A 24,832-nucleotide genomic window follows, 5' to 3' on the forward strand; every position below is an offset into this window, starting at 1 on the left:
GTGCCTTAAGCCCTGGACTTGCCCTCCGGCCTCTGTTCGCTTTTAATTGAAAAGGCTTTGCTTTTGTTTATTTGGCTTTTCCCCCTTACTGGTTTAGCTCTGGTCTGCTGTACTGTAAAGATCAGGGGCATACCATAACACCACCACACGTGTATAGACCTCACTGCCCCCCCCCCCCCGCCATTTCTCCCACCCCTCCCCTTCCCATGAGTCTAAAAATTAATTTTGTTGTTTTGGCCAGTTTACTTTATTTCTTCCACGTATGAGTAAAACCTCCCAGTAGTTATCCCTTGTTGTACTTCGCATAATCACTTCAAGGTCCATCTGTTCGGTCCCAGAGTCTCAATCTCATGTCTTTCAGTGGCACAGTAATCGTTCAGTCAGTCAGTCTGTACCGCAGCTCCCTTCTCAGTCACCTGTCAGTGGGCATTAGGGCTCCTCCGTGTTTGACGAGTGTGAACCATGATGCTGGGGACACGGGGCTGGGAACCTCTTTCTCAATCAGGGTTTCAGATCCTTTGGATAAATGCCTAAAGCGTTAGCAACAAATCAGAGTATTTCTGCTTCTTAAAAAATTTTTATTTTTATTTTTTATTTACTAAATCACCATGAGAACAGTTATAAAGCTTTCCAGTTTAAGTCTTGGTCATACAAGGATGAAACACCCATCCCTTCCCAGTGCATATTTTCCACCACCAAGAACCCCAGTATACCCCCACCTCACCCCTCCCCCTGCCTGTGTGGGAGATGATTTCCACTTTACTCTCTCTCCACTTCGATCACATTCAATATTTCTATAAAATACCCCACCATTATTATTTGGAGTTTTCCCCAATAATCAGACCTGCCAAAAAGGCATCATTAGATAATTTGTTTTCTGTTGCTGATTATGAAGATCATATGATAACACATGGCTGCAAAGTGGCCACGCAATTTTGGATTTCTGATATTTTAGTAACAAGTCTGGAGGGATTTCTGCCAACAGCTGCTGGGTTCCGAGATTGCTTTGTGTGCCTCTGGGATCATGGCTGTTCAGGAGCAGGAGGGGCCGTTCATGGGTGGCAACTTGGGGCCTCATCAGGGCAGGGAGAAGGGCCGGCTCTACTCCCCCTCCCCCCGTCCTGTGAGGCCCCATGTGTCTCGTCACTGCAGTCTCATTCCTGGCTGTCCAATAGGCTCTGAAAAGGTGGTGGCCACCGTGTCGCCAGTGGGGGTGGGGGAAGGTGGAAGGGACTTTCCCCACCTGGGGTGGCACGATGCCATAGTTTAATGCACAGTCCAGATGCGTTTCTGCCAAAAGCCGCTGGGTTCCGAGATTGGTTTGCGTGCCTCTGGGATCATGGCTGTTCAGGAGCCGCAGGAGCCGTTTGTGGGCGGCAACTCGGGGCCTCGTCGGGGGTCTCTGCTTTTGTTTTTTTAATAGACTCTTCATACCATTTTTCAGAACTGATAAAATATATTTTCAAAAAGGAAATGCCATATGATCCATTAGTATGGGAAATAGGAGATAAAAAGAAATGATGTCATAATCAGGGTTCGGCCGATCAAGAGGACAGAGTGCCCTGGCACAGGGTATCCAGTGTGCGAACAGGCATGGCCGTGGCCTGGGGCACATGGCGGCCCGCTGACCACCTCCTGGGGGGACAGAGCTTTCCTGCTGGCCACTGGGAGCAAGGCCTAGAGTTGGCCTTGAGCAGCTTCTTGCTTCTCTGGTCTTGCTCTTGTTCCTGAGAGAATCAAGGCTGCTCTGGGCTACAGACAGACCTTCACTTGCAAGATAAACCTTCCTTTTCTGCCTCCAGTCACACCCTTAGAAACTTTTGCAGTTAGAATGTGCCTTTGCCAGGCTTTCCCTGGGCCCTGCCCCGCCTGCTGAAACAGTGCTCTCCCTAAGGCCTGCTGTGTCTCACTCCCCATTGGCGCTGCAGGCTTGACTCCGGCCTTTGGTTTGGAACCCTGTGGGATGTGGCCTGGCCGGAGAGCTGCCTCTGAAACCGTCCCGTGTGGGGGAAGGTGGGAGCAGGCTGCCGCTCTGCGGTGGGGGCTGGTGATGACTCGGCCCTGACTCATCCTACTGATGCTGCACCTGAAGGAGAAAGCAGTTTCCACAAACTTTGGCTGAAAGGAGGTTTTTGTTACCTGGCTCCATGTCCTCAGAAGGATGACCTTTTGCTTGTTTCAGTGGCTGTGGATCTTGATTTCTGTCGTACATACCAGGGATGGTTGTGATTAGAGTCCCTTTGCCACAGATCTGAGCTGGTAAAGGCAACCACTGTGTTTCATGATAGTTCCCTTCATGTGGTAGACACTGATGCATATATGTATATGTTGAGTGTTTATTTCTTGACTTAATGATTTATAAAATTACTCCAGTAATTAAATAAATATAGAAACTTTGTGTCCTTTTGTTTTAGAGTTTTTGAGCCATTCTGAAGATGTTAATAAAGTGTGTCTTACTACTTACCTGTGTTGATGTAGTTGTCATTCTTTCTGCCTCTAAAGATGCGAGTCACTGCATCGTAGAACATTTCCCCAACAGCTCTGCGGCATGTGGCTCTCCCTCAGAAAGCATTTGTGAGTCGTGTACACACACTTCTGAAGTCACACACCTCAGTGTCTGCATCTCAGGTGCTTGAGTGCTGTGTGGGAAGTGGACCAATCGGCTTCCCGGAGAGACTGGGCATCGATAGCGTCAGTACTAGGCCTGCCTCAGATAGACACACGTGCTGCAACAGGTAACGGACAGACACGACGAGTTCCGGTGTCTGGTTTACACCTTTAGTCATCAGCAGCAAATAGCTCGAAGAACTAAACCCCTCTTCTGGACTACTTTGTAGCTGCTACCAGATATTTTCATTTCGTGTTTGGATATTTCCATGTCTTGCATCATAACGAGGTAGTCATGCATTGCAGTACCGTGTATGGGCCCTTATATTTTAGCAGGGGGGAACAGAAAATAAACTAGGTGCATAAATAACTGCAACAGAAAAAAAAATAATTTCATCAAAATTTAAAACATAATGCTTATCAAACAAAACCATTAATGAAATGCAAAGGGAGAAAGTATTTGTAGAACATAGATCCAAAAAAGGATTTATATCCAGAATACATAAGCAATTTCTGTAACTCAGTAAGAAAGTAGACAAACAACTGATTTAAGATATGGACAAGCCTAACTTTGCAAAGCACATAAAAACAGTATTTCAGTACTGTCACCAGCCACCAGAGAAATGCAGCCAAAGCCCTACGCACCCCGGAATTAATTCAGTCAGAAGACATCAGGGATGGGGAGGACATGCTGATGGCTGTGGGTCACTGGGTACCCTTAAACGCATGCACACAGTTACATAGGACTGGGGAGATGGATTGAATGGGTTGTACTGAATGCTTTGCATGTAGAACCCCAACTTTGATCCTCAGCATACATGATCCCTTGGGTGTGGCCTCCCCAAGCAAAAAACAAATGACATACCAAAAACAAAGTAACATATACATATTTACACTATGAGCACTATCAGGAATTTTTGTTCTTTTTGGGTCACACCTGGCGATGCACAGGGATTACTCCTGGCTTTGCACTCAGGAATTACTCCTGACAGTGCTCGGGGGACCATACGGAAAACTGGGAATCAAACCCAGGTCAGCCGTGTGCAAGGCAAATGCCTTCCCCACTGTACTGTCACTCCAGTCCCATCGTCAGGTATTTATACAAATGACAATACATACTTAATAAAGACCTAAGTGAATATTTCAGAAGCTTTCGCACAGTAGCCAAAAAGGGGGATGAGCTCAGGTGTCCGTGATCGGAATTGGGGAATATCTGTGTGAGGCCGCGTGGCTCAGCAACGCAGCAGAACTTTGCCAGTACGCTACTGGCCATTGTACTGAGCGCAGAAGCCAGACCCCTCGCGTTGAGAGAAACCTGTTGAGCTTCCATATGACCTAGTGAGTTCCACTTCCTGGCGCTTACCCCAAGGGCCAAGAACTTGATTCAGAAAATGCATCTGTGCTCCTCTGTTATTGCAGCACTACCCACAGTAGCCAGAATCTGGAAGCAACCTCAGTTGCTTGGCTCGAGACAGTTTTCGGGAAGGTGGCCGTGTTCCCTCTCTTGGCTCGAGACAGTTTTCGGGAAGGTGGCCGTGTTCCCTCTCTTGACAGCTCCGTGTGCCTCCCTGCAACAGTCTCTGGGTTTCTCTTCCTCCCTGGCCTCTGGCTGTCCTCTGGGTGGGGACGGGGCGTGAAGCTCAGACTCATTTCTCAGGGATCACTGTCCTGGGTTCAGTGTATTGTATTTTTGTTTCTTAGTTCCCCTTCCCCCCAGTTCCTTTTTAGGTTTTTTTTTTTTTTTTTTTTTAAATGCATAGCAGTATGTCTGATCCTTGTGGCATTTCTTGCCTGGAGTGGTTGTTCTGGAGTGTAGAGTAGATCTGTCTAAAATAATAGCACAGTTCTTGGGCACATGGGGTGAGGGGCTAGGTTTTGTGTCTTTGGCAACACACACACACACACACACACACACACACAGGCATTGTTTTACCTCTGACTGTGTGAGCACACTGGCAGTGTTGGTGGGGTGATTCCATGTCTACAACCAGGACTGCTTGGCAGACTGCTGGCACTGAGTTTGAGCCCTAGAACAGATGCGAGGCTTGTGCTTTCTCACAGCCCTTCCTTTCCTCCTCCTGTCACAGATGTGGAAGGGCAAAATCAATGCTTTATCTAAAGATAAAGAGCACTTTCTAAAGGGTTTTTTGGGAACGCAGATTCTTTTTATAAAGGGTTCTGCAAGCAGTTTAGTTTGGGAAGTGCTTATGCCTTGAGAACTCTTGTGATGTAGAAAGTTGCTCAAACTACGATTTTCTGAACTGATTGGCCAGGGATATATTTCCTCCTCCCAAATTTATTAACCTCTATGATTTAGATTTTCTGGAGTATGTTCTAGAGAAATGATTTATACGTCATCTGTGTATTTAAAGTGCATACTATTTTTTTATTCAGATATTTGTGCATTACATGTGTTTAATTTGTGTTAAAGCAGCTATTTTGTTAGTCATATGTATACAGTTTATTCATATAAAGTACATTTTTTTTCTTTTTTGGTCATACCTGGCAATGCACAGGGGTTACTCCTGGCTCTGCAGTCAGGAATCACTCCTGGCGGTGCTCAGGGGACCATATGGGATGCTGGGAATCAAACCTGGGTCAGCCGCGTGCAAGGCAAACATCCTACCCACTGTGCTATTGCTCCAGCCCCCTAAAGTACATTTTAATGAATTGAAGTATATTTGCAGCTAAAGATAGCCATCAGCACGTTAACTTTTAGGGAATTTCATCCCTCCCCTCACCCCCCATCCCTCGTCCCCTGTCCCCATCCCTCATCCCCTGTCCCCGTCCCTCATCATCTGTTCCCATTCCTCATCCCCTGTCCCCGTTCCTCGTCCCCTGTCCCCATTCCTTGTCCCCTGTCCCCATTCCTCGTCCCCTGTCCCTGTCCCTCATCCCCTGACCCCATTCTTTTTCACCTGTCCTGTCCCTCATCCCCTATGCCCATCCCTCATCCCCTTTCCCTGTCCCCGTCCCTGTCCCTGTCTCCTGTCCCCATTCCCCCACCCCCCATCCCCATTCCTGTCCCCTGTCCCCCATCCCTGTCCCCATCCCTGTCCCCGTCCCTGTCCCCGTCCCTGTCCCCATTCCCCCACCCCCATCCCCATTCCTGTCCCCCATCCCCGTCCCCATCCCTGTCCCCGTCCCTGTCCCCGTCTCCTGTCCCCATTCCCCCATCCCCATCCCCGATCCCCGTTTCCCATCCCCATTCTGTCCCACATCCCTGTCCCGGTCCCCCGACCCAGCCCTAAGGGACTCCCAGTCTGCTCTCTGCCTCTCTGAATGGACTCGTGCAGATGTTTCCTTCTCCGTGTATCTGTTCATCTGTGATACACGGAATCTGTTCATCACTGGATTGCTTGCACGCTTGGTCCCTGAAGAATACTGTCGGTGTTCCGGCCTTGAATGCGGCTGGCCTCCTTCCTGCTGGTGTGGTCCTGGCTGTGGAATGGAATTGCTGGCTCTCCACAGCTTCTGGTTCACCGCTTGAGCTACTCGGCTGTCATCTCACTGATTTCTCACTATTCTCACCAGCAGTGTAGTTCTCCGACTTCTTCAGTGGGTTCCCCGTGTGGTGCGTGTCTAGTGATACTGTGCTTCTGATTTCATTGTAATGGTTGATGGCCCAGAGTCTCGTGTTTATTTTATTTTATTTTATTGGTGTATCTTGAAGAAATGCATATCAGCATTTGATTACTGAAATTGGCTTATCTTTTTAAGTTATGAGATCTGCAATTACTCTAGAGTAACTCTTGCATTGGGTATCTGATTTACAAGCCTGTCTCATTCTGTGAACTTTTTTCCTCTGTGCAATAACCTTTGAGGCATAGTGTTTTTGGGCTTTGAAATTTTGTTATTTAGCAAGTTTTCTATTATTGTTTATACTTTTGGCAACTGCTTATTAGTAGCTTTATATATAGTTACTTTTCTCATATGTGTATTATTTATATTTAGCTAATAAAAATCAGACAGTAGTCTTATTTGATTTACCATTGTTACTAAAATTAATGTCATTAGCTTTGAGGCCATAATACATGAAAGATTTTATTAATACTAAATCAAATGGCATTTGGCTGAAAATTCCAATTGTGGTTAGAAGCAAATGGAAAACGATAGGTTTTAATTTAATTAAATAACACAATGGAAAATAAAATCAATCAGTATTATTGACTTTAAAACATTTCATTCAATAATTTTATCCCCCCTGGCCCCCCAAGAAAATACAAAACCCAAAACCCTCACTTTAACTCTTCTTTAAGAACCATGGATGTTCATCTTTGCCATTGACCTTCAGACAATACAAAATGACTGTTAAAAAGAAATTGGTGACTGATCGCTGGAACAGGAGTAGCATTTCATTGGCAGAGGAGTTCAGCCTGGAAAGGGGTATGTGGCGAGAACAGCCGTGCTGCTCAGCTGTGTCGGTCAGAGGCTCCAGTGTGAGGCTCTTTGCTCCTGGGGAAGGAGGAAGCTTTGGGTCTAGGTGTTCTTCCTGCCATCAGGGAGGGGGAGGAAGCAAAGGTCTGAATTTCTGACGTGTAACCCACCAGTTTTCCTCTCTTTCTGTGAACAGACTATGCGTTCACGGAAATGTAGTTTGAATCAAGTGCTGCTGTTTATTGGGGTGTACTGGGAAGAGCACTGAACGTGGGAGTTGCTTTGCTGGGTGACTAAGAGATCAGTCTCTTTTCTATCAGGGAAGTTGTCGCTTTACTTCCTGTAGTCTCAGCGTTATGGTGAGGTGATTTTCCCCAAATCTGATTCTGTGCTTTGAATACGTGTCGTATGTTTCTCTAAATATATAGAAAATCTCATTGAAATGAGTTTTTTTAAAATTTATTCTTTTATTGAATCACCATGTGGAAAGTTACAAAGTTTTCAGGTTTAAGTCCCAGTTATACAATGCTCGAACACCCATCCCTTCACCAGTGCACATATTCCACCACCAAGAATCACAGTGTACCTCCCCCCTCCTCCCCACCTCCCCAGCTCCCCACCCCGTATATGTAACTGGTAAATTTCACTTTACTTTCACTTTACTTTGATTACATCATTGAAATGAGTTTTATGGTGGTTTTTCATTCCTGTGTGTAAAGGTTTTGTTGACTGTGGTTTACTGTATACCTCTCTTCTGTTCAAATATTTAATGGCATGTTTATTTCTACCGCAGGTTATGAGGCCAGGTGGCCAGCCCTGACACAGCAACATCAGCACTTTGTGAATGATGGAGACTGAAAAGAAACCCGAGGTGGAGGAGGATGAAGATGGGCACGGGAAGGCAGAATGCGGGAGAGGGACGCCATCCCATGTGCACTGCGGGTCTCTCTCTGAGGGGAGAGAGTCCCCCGAGAATTCCATGGGCAAAAGGGGCTTTTCAGAAGCGGCCGGCATGGACAGCGCCGCTGTGGAGGAAGACGGACAGACGCACGCTTCCAAGCGAATGAGATTAGCCACGGCAGAGCCTCGGGACTCTGAGGAGCAGGGAGTCGGTGCCCTGGAGGGGGCCCCGGGCCCGGCTGCAGAGCAACTCCCGCTGGGTGAGGGCGAGCCCGGGCCCTTCCCAGACGCCTGTTCTGGTGGGCGCCCGGGCCCTGCCGGTGCCTTGTCCCCTTCCTGTGGTTTCAACTCTGCTGATGCTGTTCCTCCGCCAGCAGACACTGAACAGAAGTCTGCTGAGGAAACTGGACCCCTTGACCCAGGGGGAGAGCCCCCGGGTCCCCCGAGAGAGGCGAGTGGGGGATGTGCCACTGGAAACGGAGACCTGGCTCTCACGTGTAGCATGTGTGGCCATTTATTGTCGTCCTGCTGTGACGTGGCCAGGCATGCAGACTGTCCCGTGCCGCTGCTGAGGGAGCGAGCTTGCTGCCGCTGTGCCCACCTGGGCAGGCAGACTCCTGCACCCCAGAACACCTTTGCTTGTGACCTGTGTGGCTTTCAGTGTGTGGAAGAAAACCGACTGAACGCACACTACCTTGGCAAAACACATCTCCGGCGCCAGAAGCTTGCTGCCCGGGGAGGATTTGTGCAAATCTTAACGAAACAGCCGTTTCCTAAAAAAACCTGTGCCACAGGGACAAAAACTGTTCGCACAAAGCCAAGAGCTTTGAAACCACTGGCAAAGAGTGGAGAGTCAGAAGCTTTGCCCAGTGGAGACCTGGGGGGAAGCCTGCGGGCACCCGGCGGAGGGGGGGGCCAGCAGCTTGTGGACACAGAGCCAGCACAGAGCGCTTTGTCAGACAAGGCCGAGCTTGCTGGGGAAGCCCTCACTCCCCCTGGTGTGGCCCCAGACCCTAAAAACCACAGCACAAACTCAGGCGCTTTCGCAACTGAGGGTCTTTCGGCCGATGCGGAGCCCAGAACAAGCCCCACGCAGGCCGCTCCCAGTCTTGGCTCCAGCCCACGACCGAGGCCCGAGCGCAGCCTTCTCACGCTGGGGAGCAGGGTCCGGCGGCGGAGTGGCACCTTCACCCTGAAAGCCCAGGCGAAGAAAAGGTTTGGTCTCTTAGGAATCAGTAAAAGAGGCGCCGGCGAGACTCAGAGGATGTATCTGAAACACATCAGAACACAGGTCAAAGCAAGCGGTGTGCAGCCTGGACCCCCTCCCCCCGACGCAGGTGGCAGCGTCCGCAGTCTGTGCGTGGCCTCGGCCGAGGCCCCGGACCCAAAGCAGGACAAGAGAAGCTCCCATCTCCTGTGTCCCCTGGACTCTTGGACAGCGAGGCCAGCTTCTGACCACCAGGTGTTGTGCGCTTGTACAGACTGTGGCCAGGTAGCTGTGGACAGGACTGAACTGGACACCCACATGAAAAGGTGCCATGCAGGGGAGATGGCGTTTCCCTGCCAGGCTTGTGGCTTTTCCTGTATGTCCCAGAGGGACTTGGACGAACATTTGCACAGTAACCAGCATCAGCAAACTGCCTCTGTTTTCAGTTGTCAGTGCTGTTCATTTATCTCCTTGAATGAAATAAATCTTCGAGACCACATGAAGGAAAAGCACAGCATGGGTTTTCTCTGCCTTCCTTGTAACCTGTTTTTCTTGTCTGAGAAAGACGTGGAAGAACACAGGGCTACTGAGGAGCATCTTCATTTATTGGTCCAGACAAAGACTTCTCAAGCACTTGAAAAGGATTTGGCTTTACAGAATTCACCTTTGAGTACTTTAGAATCAGAAAACGCAAAAGAGCCTCTGAGTGGGTCAGGAAAAACAGCTCAGGAGGAGCCTGGGAAGTCCAGGGTAGGCCAGGGAAACGACGCGCGGCATTCGAGCAAGCCGCAGTTCCAGTGTAAGAAGTGTTTTTATAAAACAAGGTCGTCCACTGTTCTCACCAGACACATAAAGCTCCGTCACGGGCAGGACTATCACTTCCTTTGTAAAGCATGCAATCTTTATTCTTTGAGCAGAGAGGGAATGGAGAAACACATTAAGAGGAGCAAGCATCTTGAAAATGCCAAGAAAAATAATATTGGCTTAAGTTTTGAAGAATGCATTGAAAGGGTATGGATTGGTGCAAATGACAAAAAAGAAGAGCTAAGTACTTCTGGCAGTGGGAGGCTGGGCTGCCCCGGAGGTGGCGTTCCGTCGCAGGAGCGCTCCTGCCCTGAGAAAGGCACGCGCACTAGCAGGGACCTGTCCCAGTCGGGCACGGCCGTCAGAGATGAGGGATCGGCCTTGGACCCCGCTCCAAAGAGAGGCAGACCTAAGGGCAGTATGTCACGAACATGTTCGCATTGCGGTCTCCTGGCCTCCAGCATCACAAACTTGACTGTACACATTAGACGGAAGCACAGTCACCAATACAGTTACCTGTGCAAAGTGTGTAAGTATTACACCGTAACCAAAGGAGATATGGAGCGTCACTGCGCCACCAAGAAACATAAAGGCCGCGTAGAAGTCGAGGCAAGTGGGAAACAGAGTTCAGATATCATTGTTGGCCCTGAGGTGGGGAAGCTGGAGGCCTGGAGCAAGAATGCCAGTTCTGCAGTGGCTGTTTCAGATGAACTTGCCGACCAGGCAGCCGCGCCAGACCCCTCCCTTTCAGAGAAGCCAGCGGGAGAGCAAGGGGCTTCAGCTGAAGTCGAGGTTGGAAATGTGTTTCGTTCTGTTGACGGGGGTGCCCATAGTCCTGCCGCTGATCAAAAGGAGCAGACACCGCTGGAGCCAGAGGACCTTCCCCAGCACGAGGAAGCGTGTGCCCAGAGAGACGTTGGGGGCACAGGTGATAATAAGTGCATACACTGTGACTTTAACACCCACTCGTGTGCTTCCCTGGAACTGCACATAAAGCGCAAGCACACGAAGGAGTTTGCGTTTTACTGCATGGCCTGTGACTACTATGCTGTGACTCGTCGAGAGATGATGAGACATGCGGCCACAGAGAAGCATAAGCTGAAGAGGCATGCCTACCTGGACTCTTCCAGCAGCGAGGCCGCCCCCGCAGACATGGCCAGCAGCATTCTCCCGCCCGAACTGCATCATCACCACCACTGTGAGGACGTCCAAGTGATTCCAGAGCAACAGCCAGAGACTCTCAAACCTGGCCCTACTGCAAATCCTTCTGTGTCAGAGGAGAATGATAATTCCGACGCGCCCGCTGTTCTCTGTGCTTCTCTCTCTGCAGAAGTGGTGACTCCAGGAGAATCTAACCTTAGTGAAGACCAGCCCTTCTGTGAAACCCTCCCGCAGCCCCTGGTCAGAGATAAAATGACCAGCTCCGGGGAGATGCTGTCTCTCCAGACTTCCTCCGATCTTGGCTCCTCAGGCCAACTTCAGAATGAAAACCCAGGAGGTTCAGCTCTGGATTTTGAGACCGCAAAGAGAAGCCACCATGCGTCAGATGGCACTGATGAGCTTGCCGTGCATTGTGAAGCTGATGGGGCAGGTCTGGGGGATGGTGGAGACACGGCCGCTCGGAAGCATAACTCTGCTGGGGTTCCGGAGGGGGGCCCTTCGGCCGGAGGCACCAGCCCCCCTGCCGTGAGGGCTGCAGTCGGAGAGTTGTGCCTGCAGAGCGACGATCAGAACAGAGTTGGGCCTGTTCAAAGTTCAGAGGATTTGAAGAACACGCAAGAGAACCCTGCCCTAGAAAATAAGGAGATGCTCACGAATTCACAGCGGGAAAATAAAGTGGTTTTTGAGGAGGATGGCCCTGCTTCTGACAGCAGGCTAGCAAGTGGTGATGTTTATGAAACCATAATCAGTATTGATGAGAAAGGCCAGACCATGTATGGCTTTGGCCGGTTTGATTCTTCCATCATCAGAATAAAGAGCCCTGAAGATGGTGAACTGGTGGTCCAGCCTGAGGAGGGCCTGCTAGCAGCAGGAGTGAGAGTCAGTGAGCTCCCTTTCAAGGACTGTGCCCAGGGTCTGAAGAAGAAGAAGCCTGAAGGCAGCTCTTTTGGTGAATCCACGCGCATTCGCTGTGATGACTGCGGCTTCCTCGCAGACGGCCTGAGCGGCCTGAACGTTCACATTGCCATGAAGCACCCCACCAAAGAGAAGCACTTCCACTGTCTGCTCTGCGGCAAGTCCTTCTACACCGAGAGCAACCTCCACCAGCACCTGGCCAGCGCGGGCCACCTGCGGAACGAGCAGGCCAGTGTGGAAGAGCTCCCGGAGGGCGGGGCCACCTTCAAGTGTGTCAAGTGCACGGAGCCCTTCGACTCCGAGCAGAGTCTGTTCCTGCACATCAAAGGGCAGCACGAGGAGTTGCTGCGCGAGGTGAACAAGTACATCGTGGAGGACACCGAGCAGATCAACCGGGAGAGAGAGGAGAACCAGGGCAACGTCTGCAAGTACTGCGGGAAGATGTGTCGCAGCAGCAACTCCATGGCCTTCCTCGCGCACATCCGCACTCACACAGGTATGTCAGCGGCAGCAGGCCCGGGTTGGCCTAGAGCAAGGGAGCGGCGCTTGTCTCCTGTCCTCTGGAGGGTCCCCTCGCTGTCCTGCTCTTGGCTGTGCGGGCTGTGCTGCTTGCTCTGACGCACTCCACATGTAGGGCCTGGTTGCTGGACGCTTAGTACTTTCTCGAGGACTCGGAGCCCTGGTCGCCAAGGCCGGCTGCTCGACACGTGTCATTGAATTGTATCAAAACGGCCTGTCCCTTGGACGCTTTTGTCGAATTCCTATCTCAGCTTTTCAGTTTTAGCGTCGTAGTTGTCTGGTTTGCCACGAGTTCTGTTTGATGGCATTTAGAGTCTCAGAGGACATTAACTGGCACTTGAAGAATGGATAGTAAAAATTTTCTTAGAGTTCCTGGGATTAAAAACTGTTCATTGCCAGATACTTTATATCCCAAATTTAATTCCCAGGTAATAAGATTCTGCTTTGAGGGATCCAATAACTGTCAACACCTTTCAAAGTTACTATGTTCTGGTGATTTGGTTTTTATGGGGGCGCCACCTGATCCAGTGTCTGTGCTCTGTCACAGGTAGTATTCCATTTTAATATTTAATTTTAGGTAGGAATTTTTTTAAAAAACTTTTTTGGGGTAGAAAATGCATAAGCCACTGTTCTAAATTTATGTAAAAATTCACTGCACTGTTTCTATAAACCTGCCATACATTCTTTATTTTAAATAGACAGCTTTTCTAAATCATTGTGCTCTGCTTAGACAAGTTCTGTCTCCGTGGTTGAATTTATGAGTGGATTTGAATAATAAATTCACATTTCAATGAACATATTTTCATTAAAATCGTAAGGTTTATTTTACTGTACTTTTAAATAATGGCTTATTATTTAAGCTATACTTTAAATTCATGCAATTTTAAAAACTTACTGCATGGTTACAAGTGGGAAGACAAAGAGTATGAAGCCTTATTAGTACTTTAGGGTGATTAAAGATAGGTAAAAGTTTTTCACTGGAGAAAGTAAGAGGGCAACCTGCATAAGATTCCGCTAGGTGAATGTAAACGTGGTCCCTCTGCTCTCTCGACCCCGCCCCCCGTGGGAGTGCGGTCAGGGGCGTCCTCCCGATCCTGACCCTTTCTGCCTCTGCAGAGCAGTGGGGGTGAGTCGGTGCTCGTTACTCGCTGGCTTTGTTCGTGCCTCGGGCGCACCGTGTTGCAGCAGGCTTTCTGCCGTGGTACGGCTCTAGAAATCAGGCTTGTTCATGTGTGCAAAAAATAGGTAGTTTCTTAATATGCCTTCTTAACGCAGATAAAACGGAATAAAACGAAGAGGAAGATGCTAATGGAGCTCTTTTTAGAATTCTTTATGCAACTGTCCGGTCAAGACATGTTGCTTATAATTGATGTGTCCATTACTTGAATTCTCTTGTAATTATAGTCAATAAGTCTTGTAAATGTGTTAAAGCTCACTAAAAGCATACAAATTCAAGAACAGAGTAAGGCTAATAATTTAAAATAATCAATGTAGGCATTTCAGCACTTAATTTCCCTTGTGTGTTGATAGCTGATCATTCTTAATCCATTAAGATTTATTTAGTCGTTTACAATGCAAAATAGGTTTGCACTGGTCACTGGTGCCATTTGAAAATGTCCACCAGGTTAAGTGCAGAATGTAGTCCATTAGTCTTCCTTGACTATATGTATTAATTGCATTTAAAATCAAGTTAATGTGGATGTGAAAGTGAGGTAACTATCAATATGTGACAAAGGAACCCTACTTATATAAGTTACATCATTGATTGTAACATTTAGTAAAAGTTAGCATACTTTTTAGCATCTTGGGCTGGGCTTACTCTTATCAGCAAGTACATTTTTATTATGTTCTGAGGCGCCACAAAGAGCAGTGTTCCGAAGCCCCCGGTGCCTGTCGCCTGTCGTAGTTTTGCTTGCCATTTTGGGGGAGGCTGTTCTCCAAGTTTTAATTCAAGGCTTCTTCTTGGGCATCTCAAAATAAATGGCCTCTCTGATACTTTGCTCATGTCCATGAAATCGTAATGCAAGGGCTGTTATTGATGGTTAACTGGAAAGGGCTTCCTCTTCCAATCCCTGTTTTCATATTTTGTGATTTACTCTGTGTTTTACGTAACCTTTCCTTCCCATCCCGAGCACGCTGAAAGCAGCACTGTAGGAGATACATGAGTTCAGGTTGTCGGGAACGGAGGCGAGAAGCACCTCTGTCTCACCGCCCGTTTGCCCACAGGGCGCCCCACGTCCCGGGTCCTCTCCGGGTGCCCCGAGAAGCCGCTCCGCTTCTCTCCTGCGCGTTAGCCTCAGAGCAGCCGCACGGTGTCAGCACTGTTGGCGGGGCCCCAGGACCCGTGTGCGCTCAGGACGGGCCCGGGGAGCGCCGGAGAGAGAGCACTGATGAGTTCAACAGCTGCCCTGCTCCCGAGCACACGGGGAGGTTAGCCTAGACTGCAGGCACGCCCAGAACGAGGCCCAGGAAAGAGAGGGTGCTGGCCTGTATGGTGCAGTGTCTGCACCCACACGTATTGGCCTCGTAGTGGTTTCTGTTTTTTAATGAATGAATGAATGAATGAGGAAATGAAGGAATGGCCTCATTTGTTCAGCACTGAGGAAAGGGTATAGAATTGAGGAAGTAGTTGAGAAGCCTTAGATAATGGGTCCCCTACAAAGCACTTGATTCTCTAGGACTTAAACATTTCACCTCTGTGGAAATGCACAGCAGGTAGGAGGCGTGGGTCCAGGAAGGTGCCGCTAGTAACCCAGGGAGCCTCTGAAGCGTTACCCTTCAGAACACGGAACAGGCTGAGTTACACACAAAAAACACGAACCCCCAAGGAGCTCCCAGACCCACCTGCTGAAGACAATGTGTCCAAGGACTGCTAATCTAAAATAATATTGAAAGTCTGTAGATAATTACGCTGTATCAAAGAGACAGGCTCGGAAATATGTGCTTTTCTAAATCTTTCCTTATAAACGTGACTATTCATTTTGGGATGTACAAAGCAAGCTAAAAATGGAAACAACAGACTTGAGAGGGACTTTTTTTTTTTCCTTATGCAGAAAAGTGTAAATACTTCTGGTCCCCTCCTATTTGGATGTTCTGCAGGAATGGAGCTGTTAACATAGTCCCCTTGGAGAGACAAGACCTCGGGGGCCTTGGCACTCTGTTATTTTGCATGAAAGTAGTCAACAAAATGCCCCTTGTCTGCTGCAGTGCCCCTGACACCTGAGGTGGCTGGGCTTCTCTGCCAGGGGGCCATGGCCAGTTGGGAGGGTGAGTGGCCAGTTGAAGACCCCCGGCCCCCTCCAGTGCCCATCCCCGTGGCGGGAGTGGGGTGGGAGAGCGCCCGAGCTGGGCCGGGCTGGGCTCTCCAGAACACGAGCTGGCTGAGCTCCCCGTCTGTCTGGAGCCTGCTGTTGGTGTTGAGAAATTTCTAGATCACCCAGTTGACCTTGATGTATTTTCGTTTAAGGCATGTGTACACGGATTGTTGCCACTCTTTGAGTTTCGATAGAATTCTGCGTTGAGAGAAAGTGTTTCCAAGTAGTGATAGGTTCTGTTTTATCAGAATCATTGAAATCAACGGTAGTTTCTAATGTGATTGATAGAACGTGATTTCTGTAAGCTGCCATCTCAACCTGCTTTTGACATTTAAACATATAAAGCTGGCTGGATAGAACCATTCAGGTGCTAAATATATTTTACATCTACTGCTAACAGTAGAAATGGAAGTATTAAGAGATCTGGCTTCATTGTCATTGAACTGTGAAATATTCAACCTTGTCTGCCCATGCTTGCTACTGTTGACTTTTTTATTTCAGTTAGAAGATTAAAATTAAATGCTTCACTTTTTTTGTCAGCTTTTGGGAATTAAATTGAAATTGAAGACTAAAATTTTTTACTGAGTGCTTCAATTTCAATGAAGTATTAGAGGATTTTTTTTCCAAGGGCATTGTACAAAGGTTCATTGATCAAATATGATTTATTACAAATTTAAAATTTGAGCTTATTGTATATTTATTAAAGTTCGCATTTTTTTGTATTTTGTCTGGCTATCCTAGAAGAGGTATTTCATCAGACTGGTACTAAACATGGTAAGAAAAATATGAAAAAAGGGTGCTGATTTTCAGCTTATTTTGATAATTTTTGTATTCTTCAAGATACAGTGATTCTAAATTCAGAAAATGACAGATGTATGCTTCTTCTTTGGAGAGTTTGATTCTTGTGAAGGTGGGCACCCCTGATGTCTTAGTAACTATGTATCAGATCCTAATGTGTCTTAGTAAACCTATTAATTTGAGGCTTCAGAATAACTGTTCTCTCATTTTTGAGAGTAGAATAGTCTTAGTACTTTATGAAATAAAAAATAAATTATTGCTTCTCTGTTATTTATGCTAGAATATTTGTTTTTGAAATTAGTTTTAGATGGAATGTCAGTATTTTTGTTTTTTGCAGTTACTCAAACTTTTGAACTATTGCTGATCACAAAACATAATAATTGGCTATGTAAAAATATGTACAAAAAAGTATATGTTGTATACTTTTAAGAATAATAGTATAGTGAATCATTTGAAATGTCAGAAAGGAATCTAGAATATCATTATTTATGTGAATAAATGCATAACTGTAGAAATAGGAGATATAGAGGAGATGGCCCTGAGAATTGAATTTGAAAATAAAAATACAAAAGTATCAGTTACTCCTTGTGCATTCATGCTTTAAAAATGCGGTTTCAATGACAAATGACCTTAACGGGCATTTTTGTGATTCTAGATAAATATTTAACATCTGTTAGCTCATCCGCTTGGTATTGATGAGTTGTATCACGCTTGACTTTAAAGTCAGGAGCATCCACTGATTAATATTAGAGTTTTCTTAGATGTAAAGTAATTAGTAATGCAGTTCCATTCAAGTTCCAAAGGAATGCAAGTGCGCCGTTTTGCGGACAGAAATTTGTTATTAGGTTAAAAGTAGTTTAAGATGTAAGCCTCTTTTGGAACTTTTAGTAATGTATTATTCAAACACAGATCATATTTTGTGTTAAATTTACTTAGGATCAAAACCGTTCAAGTGCAAGATATGCCATTTCGCGACAGCTCAGCTTGGCGACGCCAGGAACCATGTCAAGAGGCACCTTGGGATGAGGGAGTACAAGTGTCATGTCTGTGGGTGAGTAAATTGAGACCGTCTCTAGGTGGTGAACCAGGAAGCCTGTGCAGGCTGCCCATTGTTTCAGAACTCAAAACTGATATGAGTAAGAGTGGCTAAAATTATGCGTGCGTATCCTCCTTTCCATTGTTATGGTAAATTCCTTAAATACAGTTATGACATTCTTCTCCAACTCCTAATCCTGTACTGCAGATGAGCAATTTTATGGGCTACAAGGTCAATTTGAACCTGTAATCTGTAAATTGACTAAATTATAGGATGTTCATTCACATTGCCAGAGAGAACTGTAAATTCCATTTAAAGACATAAAAAATACATAATATAGCTTTAGAAGTGTACATGTATTTTTCTTTTTTGCTATACTGCTTTAATTTTAATCACATTAATGGCTCTTTAAATTTATTGAACATAGTCTATACAGACAAAAGCAGATAAAGATTTAATTAGAAGAAAGATTTAATTTCCCACGGCTTGTTACTGATTCAAACTTAAAGAAACAGTGTATCATATGTGTTTTGGTAACTTTGTTTCAAAACTTCTTGTTTTCCTGTTTTTTAGTTAATAATTCTTTTCCTTTAAAGTATCATTTGCAATGTTTAATTGTCACTAAAATGTGCTGCATTTAATAGAAAGTATTGAGAGACCTTAATAAAAAAATCCTAATTAATTAAGCAAAATTGTTTAAAAGGTTTTAAAATGACATGATACCTATGGTATATCTGAGGACATTCTGAGTAGGATTTTAGTATCCTATTTCTGAGTAAAAAAATGCAGCTTAATGTTATAATGCTACAGAAGTTAAGTGCATATAATAAATGTCTTATGTGAACTTGAGTAAACTGAATTCTTAAGACTAATTTACAAAATAGTACAGGTTCAATGAAATGATGCATTGCTATTTTTTTTTTGTTTGTTTTTTAAGCAAACTGGCTCAACTGTGTAAATATCTTTTAAGTAAAAAAAAAAACCAGCTTTTGTTTTCTGTTGTACAGAACATTCTATAATTTTGCATAGGATACAGCTGCATTTTTTGACCCTTTAGATAGTTTTACAAATAACTTTGCAAGCAGTTTTATTAGCTGTCGCCTGTGATTTATTCATTGGCAGAACTGATGGTTCAGTGACTTGCCTCTAAAGTAAATGAAGATGAGCCCTTGCCCTGCAGCCTCTGAAGATCAGTGGGAGAATGAGTTTTGTTGCCACTGACTTTAGCTGCAAGGGTCGAGTGCCAAACGGTTTATTTTAATTGCTCTAGGTCTTGGAATTTTAAAGATCCCTCATTTAACCATTTTTAATGTAAGCGTTCTAGGATATGAGGAAGGCCCTGAGTCCAATGAAAATGTACTGTTTGGTGGCTTTAAGCCGTTCTTTCTTATTTCTACAAAAAAGGTAAACAATTTTCATTGTCTGTTATTAGAAATCTAATTCTGTTCATTTTTCCTTAGGGTTGTTAAGACCCTAGAAAGAGAAGAAGAGCAGTTTCTCATGTACTTGGAATTAGAGCAGAACATACTTGATTGACTTCCGTTGTCTCATTTGAACAGTGCACACTTTGCTCGAGCTCTTTGCTTGCCACATGCAATTGTGTGTTGCACCTAGTGGCTTCTATAGGATTAGTCGCCAAGTTTCAAAAATTGCAAATTTATATAAAAATTTCCGTTGAGGCTTATATTACTGGTATAGAGGTCTTACATGTATGTATGTGTGTAGAAAAAGTGCTATACTTTCCAAAATTGTTTCTCTTAGAATGGGGAAGTCATTGAATTTTAAATGACTATGAAATAAGACATCTCCCATTTTTTTTTAGTGAACATGTAAAAAATGGTTACACCATCATACATTTTACAGAGTACGTGATTTCACTGAGAAGGTGAAAGTTCTGAAGAACAGGGTTAAACTGAACAATGCCTCGTGATTCAAGCAGAACAACAGTGAATTAACTACCCTCTAATTTTACAGAGAAAGTATCGTGGATTGTGCAGTATTGCACATGCTCCAAAAGTATAGGGCAGCATATAGGTTAAAAATCAAAGTGAAATCCAAAAAAAAAAAAAAAAATCAGGAATTGGCTCTCAGGTTAGTGGCAATCCTACGCATTGGCACATTAACGTTCCTGACAATGTCAATTCATTATCATTGATGGCTAAATAATCTTAGAAATGCTCAGTGGACCTATTAGTTCCTGAACATAAGCAGCTCATGCTGCATTTCTTCATCAGCTTTAATTGCTATAAATTTTACCTTTTAAAAAATCATGCTCTGAAAGGTGAAGTGATCTTTCAGGAACATTAACTCCATAATTTTGTCATGAGCAGAAGGTCCTCACTGTGTTTTCTTTTCTACAGTAGTTGGTACCTTGGGCTCTGTCTTTAGGATTTTATTAATTACCTCTTAATTATTTGAGTTGCAAGAAATAAACTGTTTCTTGAATAGTTTTGATTGAATAGTCTTATGCACAGAAAGTGGGGTAAGTACATTTTAAAAATGAAATTATTACTCAAGATGTGCTATTTTCTCTTAGTAACATCTTGCTTCCTTGTGAGAAACCTGATATTTTATGGTAAAATTGATGAAAACAAGCTCTGTTTTGCTGAGTTCTGTATCAGTACTTCAGATAACTTTCCAGGGCTTGATTCCTTTTATATCTGCAAATTATAGATGCTCATCAGAAGTGTCTTACATTCTGTACAGAGTCTTCATTTAAGGGCTGTGCCTGAGAACTAAACCTCCTTTTAAACTTGTTTCAGTTGTTTAGGCCTAGCAGAATTTTCTTGGGGTCTTTAAGGTCAATTTTAAGGTATCGTTTCCAACCTCGTCAGCAAATTTTAGCTTTGGTGTACTGTGGACTTAAGTTAGTTTGACAAAGAGGTCGACTGCCTTCGAACTCTGCTCCTATGAGGCCTCGAGCTTCCAAATCCAGGTTTCAGTTTTGTTTATCTGTGGTTTATATCCTTGTGTCATGGTGAAAATTTCAAAAATTGGGTGCTTTGCACTTCCTTGCTTTAAGAGGCGGTGTTATAGATAGCTTCTTAAAAAGCCTTTTATTTTACTTTCATTTTGGGGAGGAATGATATTTGAACACACATTTTTTTTTTGCTTAAGCCTTACCCCTGGCTCTGCACTCAGTGATCACTCTTGGCTATTCTCTGGGGACCATATGTGTTGCTGGGGATTAAACCCAGGTCGGCCACTTGTAAGACAGGTGCCCAACCCATTGTTCTACCACTTGGGCCTTGGATAATGCAATTTTTAAATGTTTTGCTTATAACCAAATGTGATTGTGAGGAATTTTATAGACCATAGGTGTACTTATACTTAGTAACCTGATGAATAGTTAACATGAAAATCTTTTATGAGTTTGACTTAGGGTTCAGTTGGGACAAAACAAGAAATAGTAGAAAATATCCCTATGTAGAAGTTATTGATTTGGGGAAGAACAAGCATTTAAAAATAATCAAATAAAAATATCTAAGATCAAATCTTTGATCTCTTAGTTATTTTAGCAGTAAAGAACTGGAAAAAAAATCTTAGTTTAAAAAAGTAATGTTAGATATTGTTTTATCAAATATTTAAAAAATTTTGATTATTCTCAGAGTATGTGGAAATATACACATGTGCATTCATACACATAGTAGTATATATATAATACTCTCAGTAATCATGTTTATGAAATGCTGATTTAGTGTATATGTTAATTGACATTCTCTTAATTTATTGATTTCCATAGGTCTATGGGATTGTTTATCTTATATTTCTTAGTATCACTGATGGTAAACTTGAGATTAAAAGTAGTTTTAGCAATATTCATAAATTATACAACTTGTAGGCCACTGTTTTTCTTCACTTCATCTATCCCTTTTCTTTATTTCTCTACTTTTGTAATATCTGTTTGGTTTCTGACTTTATTTGTACTTATTTTCCTCTCTAGGTTGTTTTCACTAGCATGTAATAACTGTAACTTATCTCCTTCTAGCCCCCAGCTACTTTTGTTTTCTGCTTTTGCTCAGATTTATGTTCTTTTTAAAATTGCTTGCTCAGTGTTTCACTTTAATATTCCGGCATTCAGTTTCTTTTCTTTTCCTTTTAACTTTATTTTTTTTTTGGTATCTCTCACTGTTCTCATATTAAAGAATTATTTCTTATAATTTTGTTGTTCATTTATCTTCATGTATTGCTAATTTATTGCACCTGAATAGTTGCAACTTGAGGATATAAAGTAGAAAGAAGAAATGCCTAAGGAAGTAGTGATATTATTGTTTTATCATTAGAACGAGAGGATTAAAATAGATCAACATGGATTTTTTTTGTGTGTGTGTTTGTGTTGTTAGTTGTTAATAAAAGTGTAAAACTAGTAAGTCGTTTGTGCTTTTAGCAAGCCTAGGAAATGATGCCTTTATGTCTGTATCCTCAAAGACTATGATATGCATGATTTAGGAATTGTCATTTCCTCATCGTCTTGAATCTTGTGTCTTGATTAAATCCTTGAGTAGGATTTCCCTAATCAGTATAGAATAGGGCATTTTCTAAATGTTTCACCTCTGGGTTCATGAAATGATGCTAGACATTTTCTATTGTGTACAAATGGTCTTATGAACTGTTTATTCTTAGTTGCTTTAAGAAACCTTAAATAGAAAGTTATTAATGCAGTAAAACTCTTTGTGTGTGTGTGTGTGTGTGTGTGTGTGGCATTACCTAGTTTTTGTGCATTAGAAGGGATCTCTATGTAGATGATTATAATGTCACTTTCTGACCTTTGCAGCTTGAATAATTGTAAATCATTGCTTCATAACGTGTCAGAGAATGTCTGTACTAGGCAATTAAATGGCAGAATATAATAGACCAAATTATTGCCTGTCATGTTTTCAACAACACAGTTAGTATTTGAGTTACACTTAATCATTACGTGCATTAGCAACTTCATTGGAATCCAGCTTCAGGCTGAGCATGAAATACATTACATTATTTAAACCTCTAATGGTACAAGTCATTTATTTGTGTTGAAGTGTACAACATGCAGAGTTTCATAAAGCAAGGAACACTTGAGAGCTTAATTTATCCAAATCAAAGTCTAAATGCAGATAAACACAAGTGGCAAAAATTAGTAATTTTTATAGGCTGGAAATATTTAAAAATACATGGTTGTGGGTAATTGTAGGCAGCAGGAATAAATTAAAATCACTATTTTTAGTCTGCTCTGAGAACTAAAGCTGTGTATACCTAAATCATTAAAAGCACCATGGAATTGCATTTTTAGCTGAACAATTAATTATACCCATCATAACTACAGATGTATCCAAATAAAATAAGTATTTGGTTCAGCTGGTTGTTTTGGTTATAGAGACATACATAGAGAGTTTGTTTTATCTTGTGACTAACTTATGTTTGTAACAGTATACAGTGTAGTTTCTCAGTTTTGTCAGGAGAGACTGAATTAGCATCAAGATACCTTTATTGTAAAGGGCTTATTGCATATTTTATCTGCATATTTTAATGCATTGTTTGTTTTTGTTTCCGGACCACACGCTGTGGTGCTCAGGGCTGACTCCTGGCTCTGTGCTCAGGAATCACGCATGGGGGGATGAGGCTCGGATACAATAGGTGATGGGGTTCGAACTCAGGTTAGCTGCGTGCAAGGCAAGCATTGCACCTGCTGTACTATCTCTCCAGCCTCTATTTTAATGGTTTTTAAATTTAATGATATATTTTTGGCCTTAGCTTGAAATATCAAAGGTTGTCACTTAATGATTACTGTCTTTTTTTCTGTCAGTGAGGAACAAAACTTACATGGTTAGTTTGTTCCTCTGATGTTAAAGGCCTTGAAATTTAGTGAATGGACAGTCTTAGCTTTTTACAAAAATAATAACTTAGTTATGGTATTAAAAACGTTTGAGAGGGGCTGTAGCGATAGCACAGTGGGTAGGGCGTTTGCCCTGCATGCAGCCAACCCGTGTTCGATTCCCAGCATCCCATATGGTCCCCTGAGCACTGCCAGGGGTAATTCTTGAGCGAAGAGCCAGGAGTAACCTCTGGCATTGTGCTGGGTGTGACCCAAAAAGCAAAAAACAAAACAAAACAAAACAAAAAAACCATTTGAGAGATGATTGTGACATCTTTCCCAATAATCTGTTTTGTTAAATTTTCAAGAGAGTTTGAGTTAAGGTTGGAAGAATGGAGAAAAACCCACAGAAGCAACTTCTCAGGGTGAAGGTGATCCCCATGGTCGTCTTCACACAGGTTTCCTTTTTCTGTGCTAGTATTTCTTGAATTTTTCATAGGTTTATTCCAAAGTGAGAAATATAATCAACTAATACGAAAATCTGAAAATCGATGTGAAATAAATGTGCATCATCATTTCTTGGGGTTATAGTTGAGAACACTGTTGCTGTATTTTCGTTGTGAGATGGTTTGCTGGTGACTTTCCCGTGGCTCTGGGCCCATGAGCTCTCCTCCCCTTCCAGGGACACGGAGGTCACCCCTCTTCCTTGGTCTCCTTGACCGGTTCTGTGATTTTTCTCACACTGGCTCTTTTTCCCCCCAGCCGCTTCCTGCCCTAATGTTTCTGAAAATATTTTACTTTCTGGAAGGTTTTGCTCAATTATTTATTTGAAATAGATAAAGGAGGAATTTGAAAAGTAACTAGGAGGATGATAACCATTGATTATATATAATGTAATATTATATATATTATATAGGTTCTCGTGTTGCCTCTTCTCGCAGGCCAGAGACCAGTTGGTGATGGGTATGAGGGTCATCTGCCCCTAGTAGGAGAGACGGACAGAAGAGAGAAACAAGAGTCAGGTGACGTGGTGGGGAGTGGATAGGTGGGATCAGCTCTGCTTAGGAGCAGCCAGAAAGGCGTCTTTTCAGAGGATAACTGTTGAGTTGGAGGCACAAGACAAGAGGACCCCCTTTTGTTGGAGGGTCTGGCCCCACCTGGCGGTGCTCAGACTTGGTTCTGGCCCTTTGGTGCCAGGGATCAAATTGGAGTTTGCAGAGTGCAAGGCAGGCATCTTCCTCACTGTACGATCTCTCGGTCCCCAAAGTGGGCATTTTTCATACAGGGAGCAAAAGTAGCAAGATATGATCCACTTTTAAAAGGAATATTTTAAAAGGATATTTTAAAAGCACCGCCAGATGGGGGCCGGAGCGATAGCACAGCGGGTAGGGCGTTTGCCTTGC

At 44.0% G+C, this 24,832-nt stretch overlaps 1 protein-coding gene across 1 annotated transcript in view; it reads left to right on the forward strand.

Annotated features, from left to right (window-relative positions):
- ZNF407 (zinc finger protein 407) overlaps positions 1 to 24,832 on the forward strand; it is a 339,799-nt gene that overhangs the window by 19,038 nt on the left and 295,929 nt on the right. The window contains exons 2-3 of the mRNA XM_055126093.1: positions 7,778 to 12,467; positions 17,539 to 17,653. Of these exons, the coding sequence (XP_054982068.1) occupies positions 7,829 to 12,467; positions 17,539 to 17,653 (4,754 nt within the window). The 5' untranslated portion in view covers positions 7,778 to 7,828. The remainder of the gene's footprint in view (positions 1 to 7,777; positions 12,468 to 17,538; positions 17,654 to 24,832) is intronic.

The sequence above is a fragment of the Sorex araneus genome, chromosome 2, assembly GCF_027595985.1.
Source record: "Sorex araneus isolate mSorAra2 chromosome 2, mSorAra2.pri, whole genome shotgun sequence".
NCBI lineage: Eukaryota > Metazoa > Chordata > Mammalia > Eulipotyphla > Soricidae > Sorex > Sorex araneus.